The sequence below is a fragment of the Anabrus simplex genome, chromosome 1 (genome assembly GCF_040414725.1).
Source record: "Anabrus simplex isolate iqAnaSimp1 chromosome 1, ASM4041472v1, whole genome shotgun sequence".
Classification (NCBI taxonomy): Eukaryota; Metazoa; Arthropoda; class Insecta; order Orthoptera; family Tettigoniidae; genus Anabrus; species Anabrus simplex.
In genome coordinates, this window is record NC_090265.1 from 1,613,704,540 (window position 1) to 1,613,729,364 (window position 24,825).

Here is a 24,825-nt window from a genome sequence, read left to right on the forward strand (position 1 = left end):
CATCACGTTCCCTCATGCCAATAATGCGCCCGCTCTCAGACTCGCTCATTTGACGGTACGGTTCTCGCATACGTCTGCGAGGCATCCTGCATGTCTGCTCAAGACTGATTCATTACCTTTGGTTTATAGCAACAACCACAGCCGCAAGCACATTTTACCAGTCGGTGGTAGTGCGCCGAGATATCAATGTGGACCTTGAACCTAAGGGCCGACATGGTTCAGATGCCAATCATTTCTTCAGAACACACTAACGCACATGTCCTGTGAATATGAACTTCCTATCTCCAGTCTTTCAAGGTGTTCTGTTTTTTATGAACATCAGTGTATTTACCACACATTTTAACACGTCAACGTCGATGCGTACATTTGCTTTTTTCGCGGTAAACTGCGGAAATCCAATATACACATTTCAGGTTGTTGTGGGGTACAGATGAGCGTAATTTCATTCGTAGATGATAATCAAAGGCATAATTTATGTTTAAAGTTACTATTTTTGTGTCCTCCTATTGGGGTGACATATGGTTATTAGGTTGGCAATGCAACAGAGAAAGCGTGCGTCACGCCATTTTTACCTTTGTTGTTGTGGAACACTGTGCTCTGTGTTGTGAACTGTTGGTTTACGCGCCTTTCAACGAGTCCCTTGTAATTTACAGTTGTGTGACAAGAATTTAATTAATGTTATATCTGTTTCTGTGTCGAGTAAACCGTGATTACCGATAGAGAGATAAAAGAAGAACTTGAAAAGGGTTTGAGTGCTGCATCAAGTGATGTTGACATTTCGGATTTGCAGTGTGATGCCACCTTTTCTGAGTCGGAATTGGACAGTAGTTTTTGTCGTAAGGACACTAGCGAAGATTCCGGTACTGCATCGTGCGATGATTCAACCATATCCCCAGCCAGTAACAATTACTGGGTAACATTCTCAGGTTTGCAGAAACATTTTTTATTCACACGTAGCCCCGGTTTAAAATTTCCTCCGAGTGCTAAATCTCGACCAGTTGATTTCTATCGTGCTATAGTTAATGACGATATCATCAATATGATAGTGCATGAAACCAATGAAAATGCAAGGAATGTGTTGCAAGGGAAACGTGTGAGTAGGCAGAGTAGATTCACTCAGTGGACTGATATCAATTGTGCTGACATGAAAAAGTTCTTAGGCTTATTGATGTGGATGGGCTTAGGACAGCTTCCCAAACTTCATAATTATTGGTCAAGAAAGAACAGACTGCATAAAAACTATGTTGGGGGTCATGTAATGAAGCGGGACAAGTTCTTACTGATTTTGCGTTTCTGGCATTTCAACAGTTAAGCAAACCGAGGACATGACAGGTTGTATAAAATCGCACCTCTTGTTCTAAAGCTCAATAAGAATTTCAAAGAACTAAATGAGCCACAGGAAACATTAGTCATTGACGAATCTATGATCTCCTTCAGGGGGAGACTAATATTTCGCCAGTTTATTCCAAATAAGGCTCATAAATACGGGGTGAAGGTATTCAAACTATGTGATACAGACGGCTATACCTACACCACAAAAGTGTACTGTGGCAAAGGGACAACTGCTAACCCTGGACTACCACATGCTACAGCTGTTGTGATGGAACTTATGGATCCTTATTTAGACAGTGGATCAACTTTGTTCACAGACAATTTCTACATGTCAATTGATTTGGCAAATAAACTAGCTAGACGCACTCATCTGGTTGGTACCTTGCGGAAGAATAGAGTTGGGCTTCCGCCAGGTCTAAAGGAAAGAGTCAAGAAAGGAGAAATGGTTGCTAAGGAATCACATAATGGCATCCTAGCATTGAAATGGATGGACAAGCGAGAGGTTTATATGCTCTCAACTAAGCACCAGTTAGAATTTGTATCTTCAGGAAAACGTGATAAGAGTAACACGGAAAGTTTCAAACCATCCGTAGTTATTGACTATAACAAAGCAAAGCCTGCCATTGATGTATCTGATCAGCTATCTTCCCATAATATATCTCTTCGGAAAACTGTCAGATGGTATCACAAGGTAGCGATGGAACTACCAATGGGAACGAGCTTGGTGAATTCATGGATTGCATACAGAAACTATCAAACAGTGCCAAAGCTGCAGAAAATGTGCATAACTACCTTCAAGGAGAAATGTGCTCTTGAACTAATGAGCTTGTCGGATAAAGTAGAAACACCTCGTCACAATCGTGGTATCCATCTCCTTGTGGGACGGAAGAAACTGAAAAGGCTGGATTCCACATGAAAGAGAAGGAAATACTGCAGCATATGCTACAAAGAGACTAATGAAATTGGAGGTCGACAGACTGCAAGGAAAGCGAAGAAAGTCACAACATATTGTAAACATTGCCCAGACAAAGCATTCTTATGCAAACCTCACTATGAGTTGTTTCACAAGTGATGTGTATCGTGTAAAAACTGTTATCCTTTCATATCATTTATACTATGCCATAAATTCAATGACAGCATGATATATCATCATCTGTGTTGTTTTCTTTTGTAATTTTAACTTTCCTTACAACAATGAAGCTCCATTGATCTAATAATAACCGTTTAAGTTATGTAACAATAGTATGTAAGAATAAAGCAATAACAGGCTCCAATCCACATCATTTTCCTTGCCATTAATAACCGAATTCTGATGGTTGCGTATGTCCCAAATGCCAGAGAAATTCCACTGTCTGTTGCTCAATGCACAGCGTGCTGATAAAGGAATGGGCACCGCGCTGCAGTCTATGAACTCCTTATGTAAACAAGCAATGCAATACAGCAGCAAATGGTAGCGCTAGTTTCGCGTGACAGCCTAAAGTTGAGAGTCCTGGACACACTACTGTGTCACCCCATGAGGGGTGTCATACGATATTTTGTATGAGCGTCCATCACCCCATGAGGGGTGACAGTCTTCAAAGTGTTAACAGGAGTTGAATCATGGCTGAGAAGTGATACAGTATTATGGATGTAGACATTTTTTCACACAACTAGTGTTTATTGTACAGTCAGGAAAAGCATGGTAGGAGAGGAGTATTCATGTTGGTGAAAGATTTGTAAGCTACAAAAAAGTTATGGATAGAAAAGTGAAATTCTAAGTGTAAGGCTCATCTCTGTTAGGGGTGCACAGACCTGGAAAGGGAGATGCTGATGCAGAATTATTTGATAAGATAATCAGCTATGTGGGGAACGACACAGAAATTAATAATACTGCAGAGAGTGATTTCAATGTACCAAATGTTAACTGGGAAGGTAACGCAAATGACAAAGCATGACCAAGAAATGGGAAATTGATCTGGGAAGCACAGTTGAGTCAGAAAGTGATGGAACCAACTAGAGATAAAAGTATCCTACAGATAGTGCTGATAAAAGCAGAGGAGCTGTACTGAGGAACTGAAGTGATATATGACATAAGTGATCACAAAGCTGTTTTTGATGTACACTGCCAGCCACACGTTTCCAGGCAAAACATGTACCCGCATGAATATGTTTAATGATTGTTTAATGACACATTACATTACTGTAACCAAGTTTTGAAGGTTGGCGGAAGTGTAACATGTTAGGCATAGATATCAAGGATAATTAAATAAAAAACCACCTATTCAATACTTTCCACGTTTAATGTGGTTATTATCTACATGATTTTATGTAGACTCATTTGGTCAGGTACATGTTTCACCCATTATTTTGGGCATCTTCAGCCTGTAAACAACCTTTAGGTCAAGGTTTGGGACCTTTTTAACTAATATAAACATACTAATATATACACTATATACAACATATACATTATATACAATATATACAAACATAAGTCAATACAGTAAAGTTTTTTGGTCCTAATCTATTTAATATGGAAAATGTCCAAAACTAAAATGGATCTTCTTTTCGGTGAAGAGGATTGCAAATCGGGGTTTATGTGACCCCTATATCATATTAAGTACTTGACGTATCGTGTCTGGTGACAGGATGTGTCGTCATCAATAAGTGGAGATTTGAACTGATTGTAGGTTGGTCAAGATTGAAAATATAAATTTAAATTGAATGTGTTTTAACTTGGCAGTTCTGGTTAACTTAAAATGTTCAAAACTAAAAATAAAATGAAACGGATCTTCTTTTTTCTTCTTGAGAAGGGGTGATATTAAAACTGGAGCTTGTTTGACCCACGATTTTCATTTTCATGTTCTTGACGTAACTAATATTTAAATGTGTTGTCGTGTACAAGTGGAGATTCAAAAGCCGATTGTTGTAGGTAGACTGGTCAAAAACGTTGTGAATGAAACTGTTAGCGTCTTGACTTTGGGTCTCATGTAACGTCAAGGAATTGACAAGAGTACAATATTTAGCTGTTTCATAGTTTTAGGCTGCTGCTTAATTGGGAAGAGACATCCTAGACACTTGATACAGTCTTGTGTGAAAATTGTTCCCGTTGATGTGTTGCTTGGTTTGATTAGAGTTCAAAACAAGGTCAACGACATTTGGTTAAGAAATGAAATTAAAGCGTCATATAAAAAGAAGTCGCTTTTAAATCTGCAGTTATATAGAGTTCATTTAGCGTTAGCTCAGGCTTTACATCCGTTAGAATGGAACTCTTTCCAGCTACATGTGGACAATAAACTGATTGCTTTATTGGATAGGAAGCAAGTTACTCTCGACAAGAAACTATCTCAATTAAAAGCATCCCAATCACGATTACCAAAACGCAGTTCAGACACGCAAAAAGCGGCTCCCTCACAGAACAATACACCCACAGTAGTTAATTTGACAGACGTACAGTTCTCTGAAGAAGAAATGGGGATCTTGAATAAAGGCTTAAAACATAACTGGCCTAGCAAGAAAAAAGAAACGGATATTATCAACACAGTAGCTGAGATCGAGGCTAACATTTCTAAACTCCCTTTAGAAACACAAAATGATACCAGATTTGAGGTAAAAAAGAAACTACCAAAACTAGCGGAAGAAATAAACGCATATTCAAATTTCGACCACAAAAAATTGATCCAGAACGTAAAAAAGAAAATAGACGACAACAACATTGTCACAGAAGCGGACAAAGGAGGATCCACAGTTCTCCTAGATCAAAACACATACATTCAAAAAACAGAAGACTTTTTTAAGGACAAAATATACACAATAGTCAACAAAGATCCAACCACGAGAATTCAGCGAAATCTAAAAACTCTAATAAGAAGTTCTAACTTTCTTTTCAATGAACAAGAACAACAAAAACTTTTTAACATGAACCCTAGTATTCCGACAGCCAGAGCCTTACCAAAGATTCATAAGAAGGACATTCCAATACGCCCTATCATAAACTGTAGAAACAGCCCCACCTATAAAGTATCAAAATTCATTCACGGCTTTCTAAAAAAACATTACGTATTCAATAATAAACACCCTTTAAAAAATTCATTCACTTTTTGCGAAATTTTAAACAAGTTTAAGCTGCGCCCCAATCACTCAATGTGCTCCTATGACGTCGTAAATATGTACCCAAACATCCCTACCAAAGAAACTGTAAGAATTATCAGTGATAATATCAATAAACACAGCGGCCTTAGTAAGATGGAAATTGAAGAATTCATGAAGATATTAAATTTTGTCTTAAGCAACAACTTTTTCTCTTTCAATGGAAAGTTTTACCAACAAAAAGGCTTAGCGATGGGCGACCCTCTTTCTGGCATCTTAGCAGACATTTATATGGACACAATAGAACACACAAAAATTATAACACAAATAAAAGGCGTATGTTTATGGCTGAGATTTGTAGACGATACCTTCATAATTTTCGACAAAAATGTCACTAATAGTGACGAGATCTTGGAGTCCCTAAACAAAATTGACCCCAATGTTAAGTTTACTAAAGAGGATGAGGTTAGGAACTCATTAAACTTTTTGGACTTAACTATTACACGCGGACATAATACCTTCGATTTTCGAATATACAGGAAACCTACACACTCTCCCTTAACTATTATGAATTCATCCATACACCCCAAGTCCCAAAAACAAGCCTCTTTCTATAATTTAATTTATAGAGCTTTAAAAATTCCTCTTTCTCCCAACAATTTAAAAATTGAACTGAAGTACATAAGGAATCTTGCTCAACTGAACGGGTTTAAAATAGATATGGTCAACCGTTTGATTAATAAAATCAAAATTAAATTGTCCACTAACCTCATCCCAGAAAAACCTAAAAAAATCAGTTTCGCCACATTTACATATAACAACCCAGCCGTCCATCAGATCGCAAATACTTTAAAGAAGCACAATATCAATATAGCCTTCAGGACAGTTAACACTAATCGAAACATGTTTTTTAACCACAACAAGGTCAATCACAATAGCAACCATTATTCAAGGTCCGGCATATATAAACTAACATGTACACAATGTGGTTTTTCTTATATCGGACAGACTGGCCGCAGCTTTAACACGAGATATCTGGAACATTATAACGCTCAAAAACACAATAAGTACTCAGCGATGAGCCAACATATGAGAGAAACGGGCCATCACTTTACATCCATAGAGAAAGATCTTACCATCATTAGAAGCATAGGTAAAGGGAAATTAATGAATGAACTGGAAAACCTACACATCTTTTTAGACCAAACCTACAATAAAAATAAAAATCTCAACGTCAATGAAATTAAAAATCCTTTGTACGAATTAACACCTAGATTAATTAATATCGTGAATTCAGATCAAAACAAAATCCCTCATTTATTTAAATCTCCACACTCAAATGCTTCATCCATCATGCCAAAAGTTAAACCCGCCCATATTGCTTCTAGAAACTCCCCTCCAGCAACAGCACACACGCCCATAGACCAGCCTACCCCCACTCTCCCTCCATGCCCCGCCCCTCCATTACCGCACCATTACAACACCAGGAGTAGAAATGGTGACAAGACAGGCGCTGCCGGAACAGACAGATCCATCTAGTATTAACTGAACAAGTAAGTCATTTTACAGTTAAGAGGTGTTAATTTAATACATTTTATCACAACGCGTGCTCAAAAAAATTTTAATTCAAAATTATTTTTCTACTTCATTACAGATATTCTTAAGATCCCTCCCAAAGACCAAGCAACACATCAACGGGAACAATTTTCACACAAGACTGTATCAAGTGTCTAGGATGTCTCTTCCCAATTAAGCAGCAGCCTAAAACTATGAAACAGCTAAATATTGTACTCTTGTCAATTCCTTGACGTTACATGAGACCCAAAGTCAAGACGCTAACAGTTTCATTCACAACGTTTTTGACCAGTCTACCTACAACAATCGGCTTTTGAATCTCCACTTGTACACGACAACACATTTAAATATTAGTTACGTCAAGAACATGAAAATGAAAATCGTGGGTCAAACAAGCTCCAGTTTTAATATCACCCCTTCTCAAGAAGAAAAAAGAAGATCCGTTTCATTTTATTTTTAGTTTTGAACATTTTAAGTTAACCAGAACTGCCAAGTTAAAACACATTCAATTTAAATTTATATTTTCAATCTTGACCAACCTACAATCAGTTCAAATCTCCACTTATTGATGACGACACATCCTGTCACCAGACACGATACGTCAAGTACTTAATATGATATAGGGGTCACATAAACCCCGATTTGCAATCCTCTTCACCGAAAAGAAGATCCATTTTAGTTTTGGACATTTTCCATATTAAATAGATTAGGACCAAAAAACTTTACTGTATTGACTTATGTTTGTATATATTGTATATAATGTATATGTTGTATATAGTGTATATATTAGTATGTTTATATTAGTTAAAAAGGTCCCAAACCTTGACCTAAAGGTTGTTTACAGGCTGAAGATGCCCAAAATAATGGGTGAAACATGTACCTGACCAAATGAGTCTACATAAAATCATGTAGATAATAACCACATTAAACGTGGAAAGTATTGAATAGGTGGTTTTTTATTTAATTATCCTTGATATCTATGCCTAACGTCATCTTCAATACGGAACAATAATGAGAGTTGTTACTTGTAAGTGTAACATGTCTCGAAGTAAGTTGTCGCTGGCAATCGCGCGGAAAGTTGCTCAAGGTCATGCATGTTTAGTACATGTCCCGCCACTCTCAGCTTGTTGTCTGCCGTGTCAACACGTTATTGCTAAGTTGGTGCGCTCTGTGTGCTTTTTATTTTTTTTATTTTTTTATTATTGGAAGGGAAGTTGGTTCAGTTCTGACCGTCAAAGGAACTGTAATATGTTATATTATAATGTAGTTATATTATTGCAATCAGAAGTTGCATTAATATTGTGACATTATCGGTATCAAATATAGAACGATTTTTATATTTTCTTTGTAGATAATGGGCTGTGGAAAAACACGCAGCATAGAGTTACGTTCAGCAATTAATACTCTTCAAGGAGAAAAGTATACAATACGGGAAATCGCTAAAAAGCTAAAAATACCCGTTCAGCAGTTAGTGGTACCATTTCACGTATGGATGAAATAGGGGTCTAACAAAGACAGACATTGATCTGGAAGGCCTCCAGTGACTTCAAAAGCCGATGACAAGTATATCGTAGTAGTCAGCGAACTAAATAGGAGAATGACGGCACTGAAATCCAAAATCAATTAAACGCGGAGCTTGGAAGTCAAGTATCTGTGACCACAGTTAAGCGTCGCCTCAGAACTGCTAATCTTTGTGGGCGAATTGCTACTAAAAAGCCACTTCTACAATGTGTGAATAAAGAGAAGAAACTGAAGTGGGCTAAAGTGCACCAAAATTGGATAGTTGAGGAATGGAAAAGAATGCTGTGGAAGATGAGTCCAAGTTGGAAGTTTTCGGGCAATGGCGACGAGTATATGTTCGATGAGAACAGAGTTTGATGTGTTCTGGTGATCTGTGGGAGTAAATGTGTATATATTGTATATTTTTTGCTCAGATGTAATGTAAAAACTTAGTTTTCTTGTAAAAATATTAGTTCTAGAATATATATTTCTCAATTCCTTGCATAGGTATGTTTTCTTTTAATCAGTCCATTCTGTAACAGTTCAATGCTTGTCCGGGAACTTTTGGCCGGCAGTGTAGTTAAAAATCGTCTGTTGCAACTCATACCCAAGTAAACATATTCTTCACCAGTTTACATTTTCATACTCGCAATGCTTTGTGAATGTGTTTCATAAGACTTAGTAGCCCAATCTTGGAATGAAACATATGTCCAAAAAAAAAATCACATGGAATGGCTGGTGGAGGGCAGGGCTGAGCTTGACAGATCTTCCGTGCTTGTCATTTAGCCTCTTCATGACTATGTTGTTCCTATTCACAGTATCCGATGCAGAAACAGTGTACGCTAAATTGTACGATTCTCAGTATGTGAATCCCACGTTTGAGTGTTAATTCCAGCACTCTTCATAGTATGCTTTAGCTGATCCTAGCTGATCCTTGAAATGCCTCAAATGGGCTCAAAGTCTTGTGCCAGAGCAAAGTTCACCATCCAGGAGTTGGCGAGGAAGCCTGGTATCACTCATGCAACGGACTTGCCTTATCCATCTGAGATGATGGCCAATGATGGTAGCCTCAATGCTTATAGCATGAGCTTTTTCAAGAACTGCAAGGCTACTCCAAAAACCTTCAGAAGTAGTTAGTGGGACGTAAAAACAACAACAACTGCAAGCCTGGTGACATGGTCTCCTCAGTTGATGTTCAAGATGGATCTAAGGTTTTGCAGATGGAAGCTCTCTAGCTTTCCGATATCCTGACGGTAGAGGTTACAAGTTCACAAACGTAAAGCAAAGTGTTGATATGACAATAGTTGCAAGCTGTCCACTTCATGGCCGTATCGATGAGTTTAATCAACAAATTAGTCTAAAAAGCCACCTAATCGATACTTTATTTCTTTTGCCTTTGGCAAACTTAAAAATACATTAACAAACACAGTACATGTTTCGACCACTTAGTGGTCATTTTCAGCTGTATATAAAAAAATCTTAGATGATAACATTTAAAAGCAAGCACATTGGATCTTATAACAATATCCCATGGGAATCCAAAAACTATTGTTCTGGATGCTTTAAATGAATTGGAAGATGACGGGGGGGGGGTAAGGAGATTTATGTGAACGATACTTAAATTACAGTATCGTTTACAATTGTGTTTAAAAAACTTAAATGATGAAAAACATATTTAAAATATTTAAAAGCGTCTATGGTAAGATTCTTTTTGATAAAATTAGGTGGCCGGATTAAAAATTCATGTTTGTAACAATCTTCAGGCATTTGTGAGAAAATAATAACTTAATTAAAATTCGCGTCTATGGTGCTGTTAAACACTCTGTTTTTAATAAACACACTTAAAATATTCTAAAGTGTCTATGGTAAGGCACTTATTAAAAAACACTTGTGCTTGAATGAAAGTTTATGTCAGATGCACCAGTCTTCAGGTATTTATTGTTTATATTTGATAACTTCCTTGAGTGATATTCTTGTGGTTAAAAGGCCACGTTGACTGTTTAACTTCCGAGAATTGCTCTTCGGAATGTGATAAAAGAATTTGTGTTAGCCGTTTAAATTGTTTAAAAACCCTGTGGTGGCTTCTGTTATACAAAGACGTACTAGATGATGACACAACTCTACTTCCCCTTTCTCCGGAATATTCCACGAACAATTAGACCATGTCACACCGCTATCACACTAGGTCGTGCACGAAGGCAGTTCTCCAAGGCAACGTGGATTAAACATTTGCCAGATAAGGTAAGTCAAGGCCACACAATCTCAAATACAAATATCTTCCCGCTATCTATTTGGAATTTGGAGCTTTTTACTTTTATCACATGTTATATATTAATATATTACGATCTCCTGCTGGTTACAGATCGCGAGGCAAGCTGCCCGAATCAGATCGCCATTTTGTATAACAAAAGCCACCACAGGGTTTTTAAACAAGTTAAACGGCTAACAAATTCTTTTATCACATTCCGAAGAGCAATTCTCGGAAGTTAAACAGTCAACACGGCCTTTTAACCACAAGAATATCACTCAAGGAAGTTATCAAATATAAACAATAAATACCTGAAGACTGGTGCATCTGACATAAACTTTCATTCAAGCACAAGTGTTTTTTAACAAGTGCCTTACCATAGACACTTTAGAATATTTTAAGTGTGTTTATTAAAAACAGAGTGTTTAACAGCACCATAGACGCGAATTTTAATTAAGTTATTATTTTCTCACAAATGCCTGAAGATTGTTACAAACACGAACTTTTAATCACGCCACCTAATTTTATCAAAAAGAATCTTACCATAGACGCTTTTAAATATTTTAAATATGTTTTTCATCATTGAAGTCTTTTAAACACAATTGTAAACGATACTGTAATTTAAGTATCATTCACATAAATCTCCTTACCCCCAACCCCCCCCCCCCCCCCCTCATCTTCCAATTCATTTAAAGCATCCAGAACAATAGTTTTTGGATTCCCATGGGATATTGTTATAAGATCCAATGTGCTTGCTTTTAAATGTTATCATCTAAGATTTTTTTATATACAGCTGAAGATGACCACTAAGTGGTCGAAACATGTACTGTGTTTGTTAATGTATTTTTACGTTTGCCAAAGGCAAAAGAAATAAAGTATCGATTAGGTGGCGTTTTAGACTAATTTGTTGATGACAATAGTTGACAATAGCTTGGTAAACCATACTCTTAGTATGCACTGAAAGCTCCTTTTCATGAAGATACGACAGGATAAACATCCAAATGCCGGGTAGACAACACAGATTCTCCTATCCACATCTTGTGAGCAGTTAGCATTTGTTAAGAGGATACTTCTTAGATATCGCAAATTGTTTTCAGTCATGACAACTGAGACCAGAGAAGATGAGATTATATTATTACAGAGAATTGAGCCAATCCTAATAGAAAAAATTAAGATACTACAGAAGACACCAAAAGGAAAGAATATCTGTTAAGAGATGGACTGCTTTATGAACAGAATGAGAGAGATAAAAAACTGAACAAATTATATGCTATTTGTACATGTATTAAAGAAAGCTATGGTAATTAAGTTTCACGATTTCTCTCATCATTTAGAGAAAGCTTTTTTTGTAATCCTGATTTCCTTTCACAAATTGGATCTAAGCACATCTGTAAGGATGATTCAACAGTGTTAAAATCCAGAGATGAGAAATTATATGAGGATTGGGGCAAAAGTCATGGCAACTATTTTTTTTCCTTGTAGATATGAGAATGGATCACAAACGTATATGTGTCGTGTGGAAGTTCTGCAGGCATAGTGTGTAGCCCTTGGGATTAATGCCCTACCATACCGTACAGTAGCACGGTGGGTAGGAAAGTTTCAGCAAGAAGTGTGTCAACCAGCAATGAGCAGCGTTCGGGACGACCTGTCAGTGTGCGGACCGGCGTGGCACGTGCCGTCATCGAGCAGCTCCTGGATGAAGACAGATGATGGACGCTACTGGAGTTAGAGAGGGCAAGTGGCATCGAGAAACACACCGTCCACAGGATATTGTGCACAATCGCATCGTGGTGGGTACCGCATGCGCTGACGGAAGTTAAAAGGTGGGTGTGCTATGCAATATGCTCCGACCACCTTGCACGCTGGCAACAGGAAGGCGATAAATTCTTGTCACGAATAATCGCCATCGATGAATTTTGGGCCAGGGCATACGAACCAGAACTGAAACGTCAGTCCGCGGAGTGGCGACATGCTGGATCACCAAGGAGGCAGAAGGTCCGTCAGAATCCTTGCCCAGTCAAATTGATGGTGATTGTCGCATATGACATCAGGGGTGTCATTGTTTGTCACTTTGTTCCACATGGCAGAACAGTGACCGCACAGTACTACAGGGACTTCCTGGTGCGACAGGTATGACATGGCGTTCGGGAGAAACGTCCGGATCTTGTGGAAAGTGCAATAATCCTGCACGACAATTCAAAACCACATAAAGCAGTGTGTAGGGCAGCTACTGCGATGTTGGGGGATGGGAAGAATTGGAGCACCCACCGTTACTCTCCCGACATTTTGCCCTGTGACTTTGATCTCATTCGAAAGATTAAGGAACCACGATGTGGTAGGCGGTTTGCAACACGAGAGGATATTGCTAATGCTGTGCGCCAACAGGTGACCCGATTCACACATGGTGCGGCAAATGCTGAGGCAGATGGTACCTCGTATTCAGCGCCTCCCTCATCATTGGCAGCGTGTGGTGTCAGTAGCAGGGGACTACTTTGAGGGTCTTTATGCTCAGATTTGTCAACTTTATGTGTACTGTGTTGTCATTCTTTTGCACCGGCAAGTCCATACTGCCCTGTATACTACCGTTATAAATTGGTGTTACAATATTTCAGTGCTATTCATTGTCCACACATGTAGTTAACACCTTTCGTCTGTATATGTCATTTTCCAACCGGCTGATATCTTCAAGAAAAAAAAATAGTTGCCATGACTTTTGCCCCAACCCTCGTATCACAGAGCATGTTATTCGTAACTGTCTGGAAAGTATTTAGGTTATGACAAAATCTAAAAGACTGAGAATTACATCCAATTAAGCTAAGCAGATGCTTATTTGAGATAGTACAAGAAGATAATTTACGGCCTTTTGTTATTACGATTACACTTCATATTCTGATTTTTTAATTTTTTTCTGTGGCTTTACATCGCGCCGACACAGATAGGTCTTATGGCGACGATGGGAGAGGAGAGGGCTAGGAGTTGGAAGGAAGCGGCCATGGCCTTTATTAAGGTACAGCCCTAGCATTTGCCACGTTTGAAAATGGGAAACCACGAAAACCATCTCCAGGTCTGCTGACAGTGGGTTTCAAACCCACTACAGTAAAACCTCGTTAATTCAAAGTCGCTGGGACGCAAAAATCAGACTTCGAATTACGTGATTTCGAATTAACCGCCAACTCGTAATTCAGAAATGCCAACCCTTGACGCATCACAAAATATTCTATGACCTGGGAAAAAAAAAAACAAAGAAAAAACCAACATATTTCCAATATGTATCCAACAAGGTGCATTTACCGTATTCAAATAATGCACTTGGATAACTCACTGACAAACATAACCTCACTCAATGAAGGAAAACAGCACATGATTCAAGTAAGAGGACAAATCATGCTGGCTCCCCGTGCTAATGCTTTATTTTTTTAGTATTATTGTACTGTCTGCATTTTTTAGATGCCTTGTACTTGAATGGAAAGTGCCTGACACCGTTAAAACAATGTGGTCTATCAAACTTCATGATGAGGGGAGGAAGTCTTTCGCTTCCATGAGCATTGCAACACTGTACAATGACCTCCCCCCGTTAAACGATTTCCCGGCTGGCACTACTCTTCTTTGAAACTGTAAGTCTGTTTGGGCTTGGCATTAAAAATAAACAATGCAGTTTCATCGGCATTGGCAACACTGCTCACTGTGTACGAACTGATTATATGAGCAACGCTTTTTCGCCAACTGTCGACATTTCCTTGTTCGCGGATTCTGCTTCTCTGCACACTGCCTGTTAAGTGATATTGAGGCGGTCCTTAAAACGCTGAATACAAAGAATTATGATTTCACTCGATCTTAGCAAATATGAAGCACACTGTAGACACACCAAAGTGAGTGAAACTGCAGAAAGCAAACCCTGCACGTTCCAGAAGACGCGTTCTATCATGACTCAGATAAATTTTGAATTTAAATTACTCTATAAACTTTTTTTAAAATGTAAAGGCAATTTTGAATTAAAAGTCTGAATTTTGGTAATGAAACCCACATTGTTAGTTTAACTACGAATTATCCGTATTTCGAATTAAACAATTTAAATAAGATGCACAACCATACCTAATGTTTCCGAAACGAGAGCTGCTTCGAATTAGGCAGGATTTTGAATTAAACGATTTTGAATTATGGGGGTTCTACTGTGTCTCCTGAATGCAAGCTGATAGCTACACGACCCAAACCTAACAGCCACTTGCTCTGTAGTGTGTAAACAAACCTGAACATGGGTTATAATAACAGTGAACATGTATTAAGGACAATACATGGGTAGGGGTAAATGAAATTATGTGAGAAGCCATTTTGTGATTTGATATAGAATTTTAATGAGTGGGCTTGTAACTTTCAACTTATATAAATATATCTCGTAGAAGAATATATAACATGTGTATTAACGAAATGTTTTATTATTTGTCTCCATGTGTCACATTTCTGATCAGATGAAAATATGGAGAAAATATATACTAATATCTTACTCACCTTGACTGAGAAGCAGCTATGGCAGCTGCAGTGGGGGAGGTGAACTGCAACAGTAGGTCCTTTCGCAGGTATGTATATCTTGGTTTTTCACATCCAAAGTGAATCAAAGCACAAGGAACACAATTTACATCCACCAATCTGGCTTGAGGAGGAAGAACAGTTTTTGGCGGTGTTGTATCTGCACAGAAGAGAAAGGAAACTTTAAAAACCTTTCATTTTTAATAGTATCACATATTTTTGATAATGATATATTTAATTTAATGAACCCTCCTATAATTTGTTAATTTCACACTTATACCTTTACTTATATAATAAGCTACACAAACAGATTTGCTATTAATTAGATTGGCTATTACATCCTTGGACATGAAACCACATAAAATACATATGACTTGGTGACTTATCATATTCATCATATAGTTCATTGCCTCAAAAATATATGAAACAAATGAAAGTTAACATTACTGGAAAGTATATTTCAGAATGAATGGAAAAACTGACATCCTTGGAATTCCAACTTTCTAGAGCGATACAAATTACTGAAGAAGAATGAGCTGAAACAATACGTACATAAACATTCACAAAATTGATGAAATTAAATTTTAATTGGTACGTCATACCAGTCATTAACTTCCCCTACAAAATTATTCTTCCGTGTTGACTTCAAGCGCAAGCTTATTTTACATAACTATTTTCCACCAAGTGTGTTACTGCATATTTTTAATTATTCACAAAGTTTCCTCTGATTAAAACGTAGCAGAATTTCTCAAAAAAAGAATGTACTTTTCTCCAACATTTTACGAAGTTATTCCAAGTGATAGCTTTACAAGAAATAAGTGCCCCGACATACTGCTATGTTTTTTTAATGAAACCATTTTTAATTGATTTTTCACATAAAGGTGAACATTTCTAACAACCTTTCCTTGATTATTTTTTAAACAGTTTCATTTGTATCATTTGTTTCTCTCACCATTTTGTTCATTCACTGTATTTTAATATGTGGTTGAAGAAGGCCTAATGAAGGTCACAACATCTAAGGTTTTTTTAACAATAATCTCTTGAAGTGTGTGAATAGTCCGGCTCCATGGCTAAATGGTTAGCGTACTGGCCTTTGGTCACAGGGTCCCGGGGTCGATTCCCGGCAGGGTCGGGAATTTTAACCTTAATTGGTTAATCTCTGGCACAAGGGGGGGTGTATGTGTCGTCTTCATCATAATTTTATCCTCATCACGACATGCAGGTTGCCTACAGGAGTCAAATCAAAAGACCTGCATCTGGCGAGCTGAACTTGTCCTTGGACACTCCCGGCACTAGAAGCCATACGCCATACGCCATTTCATTTTTTTTTTTTCAGTGTTTGAATATAAGAATTGCATTCACTAATAATAATAATACTAATAATGTTATTTGCTTTACGTCCCACTAACTACTCTTTTACGGTATCGGAGGCACCGCGGTGCCGGAATTTAGTCCCGCAGGAGTTCTTTCACGTGCCAGTAAATCTACCGACACGAGGCTGACGTATCTGAGCACCTTCAAATACCACCGGACTGAGCCAGGATCGAACCTGCCAAGTTGGGGTCAGAAGGCCAGCGCCTCAAACGTCTGAGCCACTCAGCCCGGCAATTGCATTGACTAAGGTGGACAAAATCTCTTCAAATGTTCGAATATGAGAATTGCATTGATTAATGTGGACATTTTAAATCTTTTCCATTTTTTTTCAAGGGAAGTTTTGTATGTTAAATACTGTCAATATGAATATGAAATTCATGAACTGTAATTGAATGGGATATGAAGAGATTTTCAAGAGACTGAAAGGGGCATGATTATCGATTATCAGTATCCACCGGTTCAGTCATTCCATCGGTGAATTTTCTGACAAGTTTTAAATACCACATTCAATTGTAAGAGATATAGTGGGGAAATGGAAATGCACGGGAGTTATAAAACTCCTCACCTCAACCTGGGAAGCTAAAACAACTAACAGGTAGGGATTGTTGATGCCTTTAATGTGCTGTGAAATCACACCGGCAAACTTCGTTGGAATTTGTGACCAACAGACTTTCAATTGGCATCTGGAAGTGATGCCAGTATTTGTATCATTCGTTGGGAGGTGTTTGCACTTACTGCTATTCGACGGGATTAGGGTACATGCTAACACTGGGTTTCACCCTCTCCCTACCCCACTATCATCATCTTCCTCCTAAACACAGATGTGCACCTCACCCATAGGTGTCAAACAGAAAGACCTGCACTAGGTGAGCTGAACATGTCCTTGAACACTCCCAGCACTAAAAGCCATACAATAAATAATCTATATACAGTAAAACCTTTCTATAACGGACACATCTGTGACCAAAATAAATGTCCATTATGAAGGGGTGACCACCCGAGAGAGGTTATGAAACCGGTACCATTAAACATAAGTTGGAACACAATAACCCATATATTGTATGTGTTAACAATTCTCGCAAATGTACCTTTAATTGTATAGTGTACACAGTATTGTACAATATACTGCACTGTACTCACATGAGAAAGTTGTAGATGGGCTACTGCAGCTTCGATGTAATGTATTAAAGAGACAAAAACACTTCTATGGAAACCTTTATTGAGCACACTGTATCATTCCTGGATCACTCCTCGGTCAAGCAGCTGAGAAACTGATGTTACATTTGATGGGAAAAAGACTATCTTCACATTTTCAACTTAATTGTATCCAGATGCAATGCTGCATTATTGAGGAATAATAACACTTTTTGCTCCTAGCGCTCCAATTGTCCTAGCCACTCCGTCATTTCTCTAATAATAATGCTATTTGTTTTACGTCTCACTAACTACTCTTTTACGGTTTTAAGAGACGCCGAGGTGCCGGAATTTAGTCCCGCAGGAGTTCTTTTACGTGCCAGTAAATCTACCGACACGAGGCTGACGTATTTGAGCACCTTCAAATACCTCCGCACTGAGCCAGGATCGAACCTGCCACCTTGGGGTCAGAAGGCCAGCGCCTTAACCGTCTGAGCCACTCAGCCCGGCCATTATTTCTCTGGTCATCCATGCTTTCCTATTCGCTTTCCATTCAATGCCAAACTTTGTAACGTCCATATTCTTAAAACACCTTGGTTTTGCAGCTTTTCCTATCACAAGGGGCTCCTCCCGTTCTCCACCCATACTTGAATATAACACGACCGTAAAACGTTCTATCGCAACTTTTCCATCAGTACAACGATTTCCTTTGAAACACAAAGTTTTACATGTGATAAATATAATTTTCGTCAGTTTTTATCAGTTTTGTCAGGTAAAACACGGAAAAATAATCCAGTTTCATCGGCATTCAAAACATTTTCCGGAGCATACCAGTCTATGATTGAAGATATATTTTTTTGCCACTTTTCAACAAACTCCATATTAACACTTGGTGATTCTCCGCAAATCACTCTGAAGTAGATACCATGTCGCTTTCTGAATCTCTCTAGCCAGCCATTCGATGCTTTGAATTTTCCAATACCAAATTCTGCTGCGAATTCTAATGCTTTTGCTTGTATCATCCTGTATCCTGACACAGGGAAATACTGACTTCTTATTTTAGCGAACCATTCTAGCGTTGCCTTGTCAATGAGAGCTCCACCACCACTTTGAAACAGTTTAATGTGCTGTTCGTTGCCATTTAAATGCCATTCTTTCACTAGTTCCTCTTGCTTTTTCACAATTTCAGCTGCCTGTGTCTTGAACACTTCGGAGAGTTTACGCACACCACACTTCTCACATTTATGATAGCCTATTACGCCTACCTTTTCTTTTAGAGTTAAAAACTTCCTCGGAGCCAAGTTTACACCAACTTACTAACATAAAATTGAACACATCAAAAGCCCACGAGTCAATGAAAAGTAACCTGACAGTGAAGGTACGAATTCCAGCGCTGTCGAGCATGTCAGATCACACAACTTTCGGAAGTGATAACGCAGCTTAGTGTTGCCTTCCAAGAATGTGTACAGCCTGGACCAAAAGTTACGGTGTCTGCGATTCTTGGAAGTACCACATGTGCAGAAAGTAAGCGAATACATACTCTACAGGACACAAATACAGTATTTTTTGAAAGTGTCCGTTAGGAGAGATTTAATTGGAGTTTCTCGTAGCTATGGTGTGTCTGCGTCCGTAATAAAGGGTGTCTGTATAAGAGGGGTAAAATACTCATACACAACATGTTATTTAATTACGGACCTAACAATTCGTCCGCTGGTGAGAGGTATCCGTTAAGGCAGGTTTTACTGTATATAAAATAAAGAGTCTTGTCTATACATTGCTCAGAATTTAAAAATATTGGTATTTCTGTATCGGACGAATCCACAGTAACAAGGAACATACACACATTAAATACATTATCATTATAGACTTATGCCTTTCAGCATTCAGTCTGCAAGCCTCTGTGAATTTACTAAACGTCGCCACAATCCTCTATTTGCAACTAGTGTTGTGGCCTCGTTTAGTTCTATACCTCTTAACTTTAAATCGTTAGAAACCGAGTTTAACCACAGTCATCTTGGTCTACCTCTACTTCTCTTACCCTCCATAACAGAGTCCATTATTCTCCTAGGTAACCTATCCTCCTCCGTTCGTCTCACATGACCAGAACACCAAAGCTGGTTTATGCATACAGCTTCATCCAAAGAGTTCATTCCTAAATTAGCCTTTATCTCCTCATTCCGAGTACCCTCCTGCCATTGTTCCCACCTGTTTGTACCAGCAATCATTCTTGCTACTTTCATGTCTGTTACTTCTAACTTATGAATAAGATATCCTCAATCCACCCAGCTTTCGCTCCCGTTACGCAAAGTTGGTCTGAAAACAGACTGATGTAAAGATAGTTTCGTCAGGGAGCTGACTTCCTTCTTACAGAATACTGTTGATCGCAACTGCGAGCTCACTGCATTAGCTTTACTACACCTTGAATCATCTCACTTACTGTATTACCATCCTGGGAGAACACACAACCTAAATACTTGAAATTATCAATCTGTTCTAGCTTTGTATCACCAATATGACATACAATTCTGTTGAATTTCTTACCTACTAACATCAATTTAGTCTTCGAGAGGCTAATTTTCATACCATACTCATTGCACCTATTTTCAAGTTACAAGATATTAGACTGCAGGCTTTCGGCACAATCTGCCACAAAGACCAAGTCATCAGCATAGGCCAGCCTGCTTACAACATTTCCACCTAAATGAATCTCTCCCTGCCATTTTATACCCTTCAGCAGATGATCCATGTAAACTACGAACAACAAAGCTGAAAGATTACAGCCTTGTCTAACCCCTGTAAGTACCCTGAACCAAGAACTCCTTCCACCATCAATTCTCACTGAAGCCCAACTGTCAACATAAATGCCTTTGATCGATTTTAATAATCTACCTCTAATTCCATAGTCCTCCAGTACAGCGAACATCTTTTCCCTTGGTACCTTGTCACATGCTTTCTCTAGATCTACAGAACAAACACAACTGCATATTCCTCTCGTAGCATTTTTCAATCACCTGGCGCATACTGAAAATCTGATCCTGACAGCCTACTGTGGTCTGAAACCACACTGATTTTCATCCAACTTCCTCTCAACGACTGATCGCACCCTCCCTTCCAAGATGCCAGTGAATACTTCGTCTGGTATACTAATCAATGAGATACCTCGATAGTTGTTGCAATCCTTCCTGTTCCCTTGCTTATTATAGATAGGTGCAATTACTGCTTTTGTCCAATCTGAAGGTACCTTACCAACACTCCATGCTAATTTTACTACTTTATGAAGCCATTTCATCCCTGCCTTCCCATTACACTTCCACCATTTCAGGTCTAATTTCATCTATTCCTGCTGCTTTATGACAATGGAGTTTATTTACCATCCTTTCCACTTCCTCAAGCGTAATTTCACCAACATCATTTTCCTCCTCCCCATGAGCTTGGCTGTTTGCAACACCACCAGGATGATTTCCTTTTACACTGAGAAGATGTTCAAAATATTCCCTCCACCTCTCCAGTGATTCCCTGGGATCTATTATGAGTTCACCTGAATTACTCAAAACACTGTTCATTTCCTTTTTCCCTCCCTTCCTAAGATTCTTTGTTACTGTCCAGAAAGGTTTCCCTGCTGCTTGACCTAGCCTTTCTAGGTTATTACCAAAATCTTCCCACGACTTCTTTTTGGATTCAACAACTATTTGGTTTGCTCTGTTTCTTTCATCTATGTACAAATCCCTGTCTGCCTCGGTTCTTGTCTGGAGCCATTTCTGATAAGCCTTCTTTTTATGTTTACAAGCTGCTCTCACTTCATCATTCCATCAAGATGTTAGCCTTTTCCCATCTTTACACATGTTGTTCCTAGGCATTCCCTTGCTGTTTCTACTACAGCATTTCTGTATGCTACCCATTCACTGTCTATATCCTGAACCTGCTTACTGTCTACTGTTCGAAACTTCTCACTAATCATATCCATGTACTTCCGTCTAATTTCCTCGTCCTGGAGATTTTCTACCCTTATTCGTTTGCAGACAGATTTCACTTTCTCTATCCTAGGCCTAGAGATACTTAGTTCACTACAGATCAAATAGTGGTCTGTATCATCGAGAAATCCATGGAAAACTCGTACATTCCTAACAGATTTCCTGAATTCGAAGTCGGTTAAGATATAGTCTATTATGGATCTGGTACCCCTAGCCTCCCATGTGTAGCGGTGAATAGCCTTATGCTTGAAGAATGTATTCGTAACTGCTAAACCCATACTAGAACAGAAGTCCAGCAAACGCTTCCCATTGCCATTAGCTTCCATATCTTCCCCACATTTACCAATCACCCTTTCGTATCCTTCAGTTCTATTCCCAACTCTCGCATTGAAATTGCCCATTAGCACTGTTCTGTCCTTGCTGTTGACCCTGACCATGATGTCGCTCAATGCTTCATAAAACTTGTTCACTTCATCCTCATCTGCACCCTCATATGGTGAACGGACACAATTCTAGTCCTAATTCCTCCAACTGACAAACCTACCCACATCATTTGCTCATTTACGTGCCTAACAGAAACTATGTTGCGTGCAATGGTATTCCTGATAAAGAGCCCTAACCCAGACTCTGCCCTTCCCTTTCTAACACCCGTCAAGTACACTTTATAATCTCCTATTTCTTCGTCGTTATTTCCCCTGACCCGAATATCACTTACTCCTAGCACATCCAGATGCATCCTCTTTGCTGACTCAGCCAGTTCTACCTTCTTTCTTCCATAAGCCCCATTAATATTGATAGCTCCCCATCGAATTCCATTTCGTTCGCCAAGTCTTTTCCAAGGAGTCCCTCGCCTGTCAAATGGGAGTGGGACTCCGTTACTCCCATAGGTCCGAGGCCTGCTTAAGACGTTCTGAGCTCTGTAAATTCATGAAGCAGGATGCTACCCTACTTGCACATAGTCCAAGTGAGGATCTCTCCTCTAACGGGTTATGGACCCCCGGTGAATTGTATAGTCCTAGCCGCCTGAGCACAAGGAGGGCCACGAGTCAAAATATGTCCGAGATGCCCACTCCCACTCCATAGCAACTGGTATCCCGACTCTCAGGACCACTTACTAGGCCACTCAGCCGTTGCCCATGGTTCACGAATTAGGACGTGACTACAGTAACCCACAACCATGAACCACAGTAACAAGGAAATCCACTTTTTAATTTTCCGTCATTTCTGTCTGTCTGTCTGTCTGTCTGTCTGTCTGTCTGCATGTATGCGCATCACAAGAAAACAGCTTAAGAGAATTTGATGAAAATTGGTATGTAAAGTCAGGAAAGGAGACATTACAATCTAGGCTGTAAATCATTTCATTCACGCGGAGTGAAATGGTAGTTATGGGGAAGGCCTAAAATTTAATTGTCAAATATCTTATGTTGTTAGTGGTCCTATCGATAAATACTACATAACCAAAGTTATATAAAATTAAATTTCTGATGATTTATGTCTTACAGATTTTTACCGTACCGACTATGATAAGAGATATTAATGAATTTGTATTTTTGTTGTTAAGTCCATATCAACGCTGAGCCACGAACAAATGGATAAACAGAATTTAATGAAAATCAGTACGTAGAGTCGGGGAATAAAAAACTATAGTCAAAGCTATAAAAAAATTTATTCACCTGGATGAAATAGACATCAGGCATGGCTATTACATCAGTCCCAAAAGACAGAAATATCCTATCAAAAGCTAGTAAAACAGAGAAAAGAAACTACCCAAGTCTTAAGAAGAATAAAAAGACAACATACGGACACCCTGCAGTTAATTGAAGAACAGTTCAGTAAAACTCAATCAAAGGACTACTACAAAACCTTCAGAAAGCAGCTCCAAAAATATGAACCCCCGACCCTACTGATGAAGGACGAAAATGGTAAGCTGGCCCATAACAATAAAGACAGTGCAGAAATTCTGGCTAAATATTTCAACAAGCTTTTAAATTGTGAGGAACCTACAGAACTCCTTCATTTGACACCAACACCCCGATAAAAACATCACCAGAGAACATCAATCCCCCCACAATAAAGGAAGTCTACCAAGCTCGGAATAAATTAAAAAACAACAAAGCACCAGGAGAAGATCAGACCTTTGCGGAAATCTGGAAATATGCAGGAACATCAGCAAAAGTTCCCCTCCATCAACAACTTGTCTCTATCTGGATTAAAGAAGAACTACCAGAACACTGGACAACAGCCCTCATTCAACCACTGCACAAAAAAGGGGACAAAACCGACCCTAATAACTACAGGGGAATCTCGCTCCTAGACATAACATACAAAATATTTTCAATAATCATCCTTAATAGGATAAGATTACAACTTGAGAAAGAATTAGGAGAATATCAAGGAGGTTTCAGACCCTGGAGGAGCTGTCCTGATCAGATCGAGAGTCTTAAGTTGATAATGGACTATAACAGGAGAAGAAACAGAGATATGGTGATTACATTTGTAGATTTGAAGAAAGCTTATGATTGCATCCATAGAGAATCTCTGTTTAAAATTTTAACACACCTTGGACTACACCCCAAATTAATAAACATGATAAATTTGACTCTCACCAATAACAAATCAAAAGTGAAGTTGAGGGGTGAAACATCAGAGACATTTGAAATTAAAACTGGACTACGGCAGGGAGATGAGCTCTCACCACTATTATTTAACTGTGCTCTAGAAATGGTAATGAGGGAATGGTTTAGAAAATGTCCCCCCAAAATAAAGATTGGCCGAAAAATCAAAACAAATTGCCTGGGTTTTGCTGACGATTTAGCATTACTAGCAGTGGACATAAAAGAAGCAAAAACCCAGATATCAGAACTTCAAAACATTGCAAATAAAATTGGCCTCAAAATATCATTTGAAAAAACAGAAATTATGCCCCAAAAACCAACACAGCTAAAAGAAGTCACCATAAACGGTAATAAAATCAAAATAGTAACTCAGTTTAAATATCTTGGAGAAGTAATAACACATAACTTAAATGAAAAAATCTCAATCCAAGTAAGAACAAATAGATTAGCTAAAGCACAAAAATTAACATGGGATATCTACAAAAAG

The 24,825-nt window shown here is 38.6% G+C and overlaps 1 protein-coding gene across 4 annotated transcripts in view; it reads right to left on the minus strand.

Moving 5' to 3' along the window:
• The window catches only part of LOC136858597 (tether containing UBX domain for GLUT4), a 265,079-nt gene that overhangs the window by 15,226 nt on the left and 225,028 nt on the right, over positions 1-24,825 (minus strand). For 3 of the 4 annotated variants that reach the window (XM_067138272.2, XM_067138275.2, XM_067138273.2), the window contains exon 8: positions 15,227-15,404. In XM_067138272.2, coding sequence (XP_066994373.2) covers positions 15,227-15,404 — 178 coding nt within the window. Of the gene's footprint in view, positions 1-15,222; positions 15,405-24,825 lie in introns of those variants that run through there. The other variant, XM_067138274.2, reaches the window with a different exon arrangement.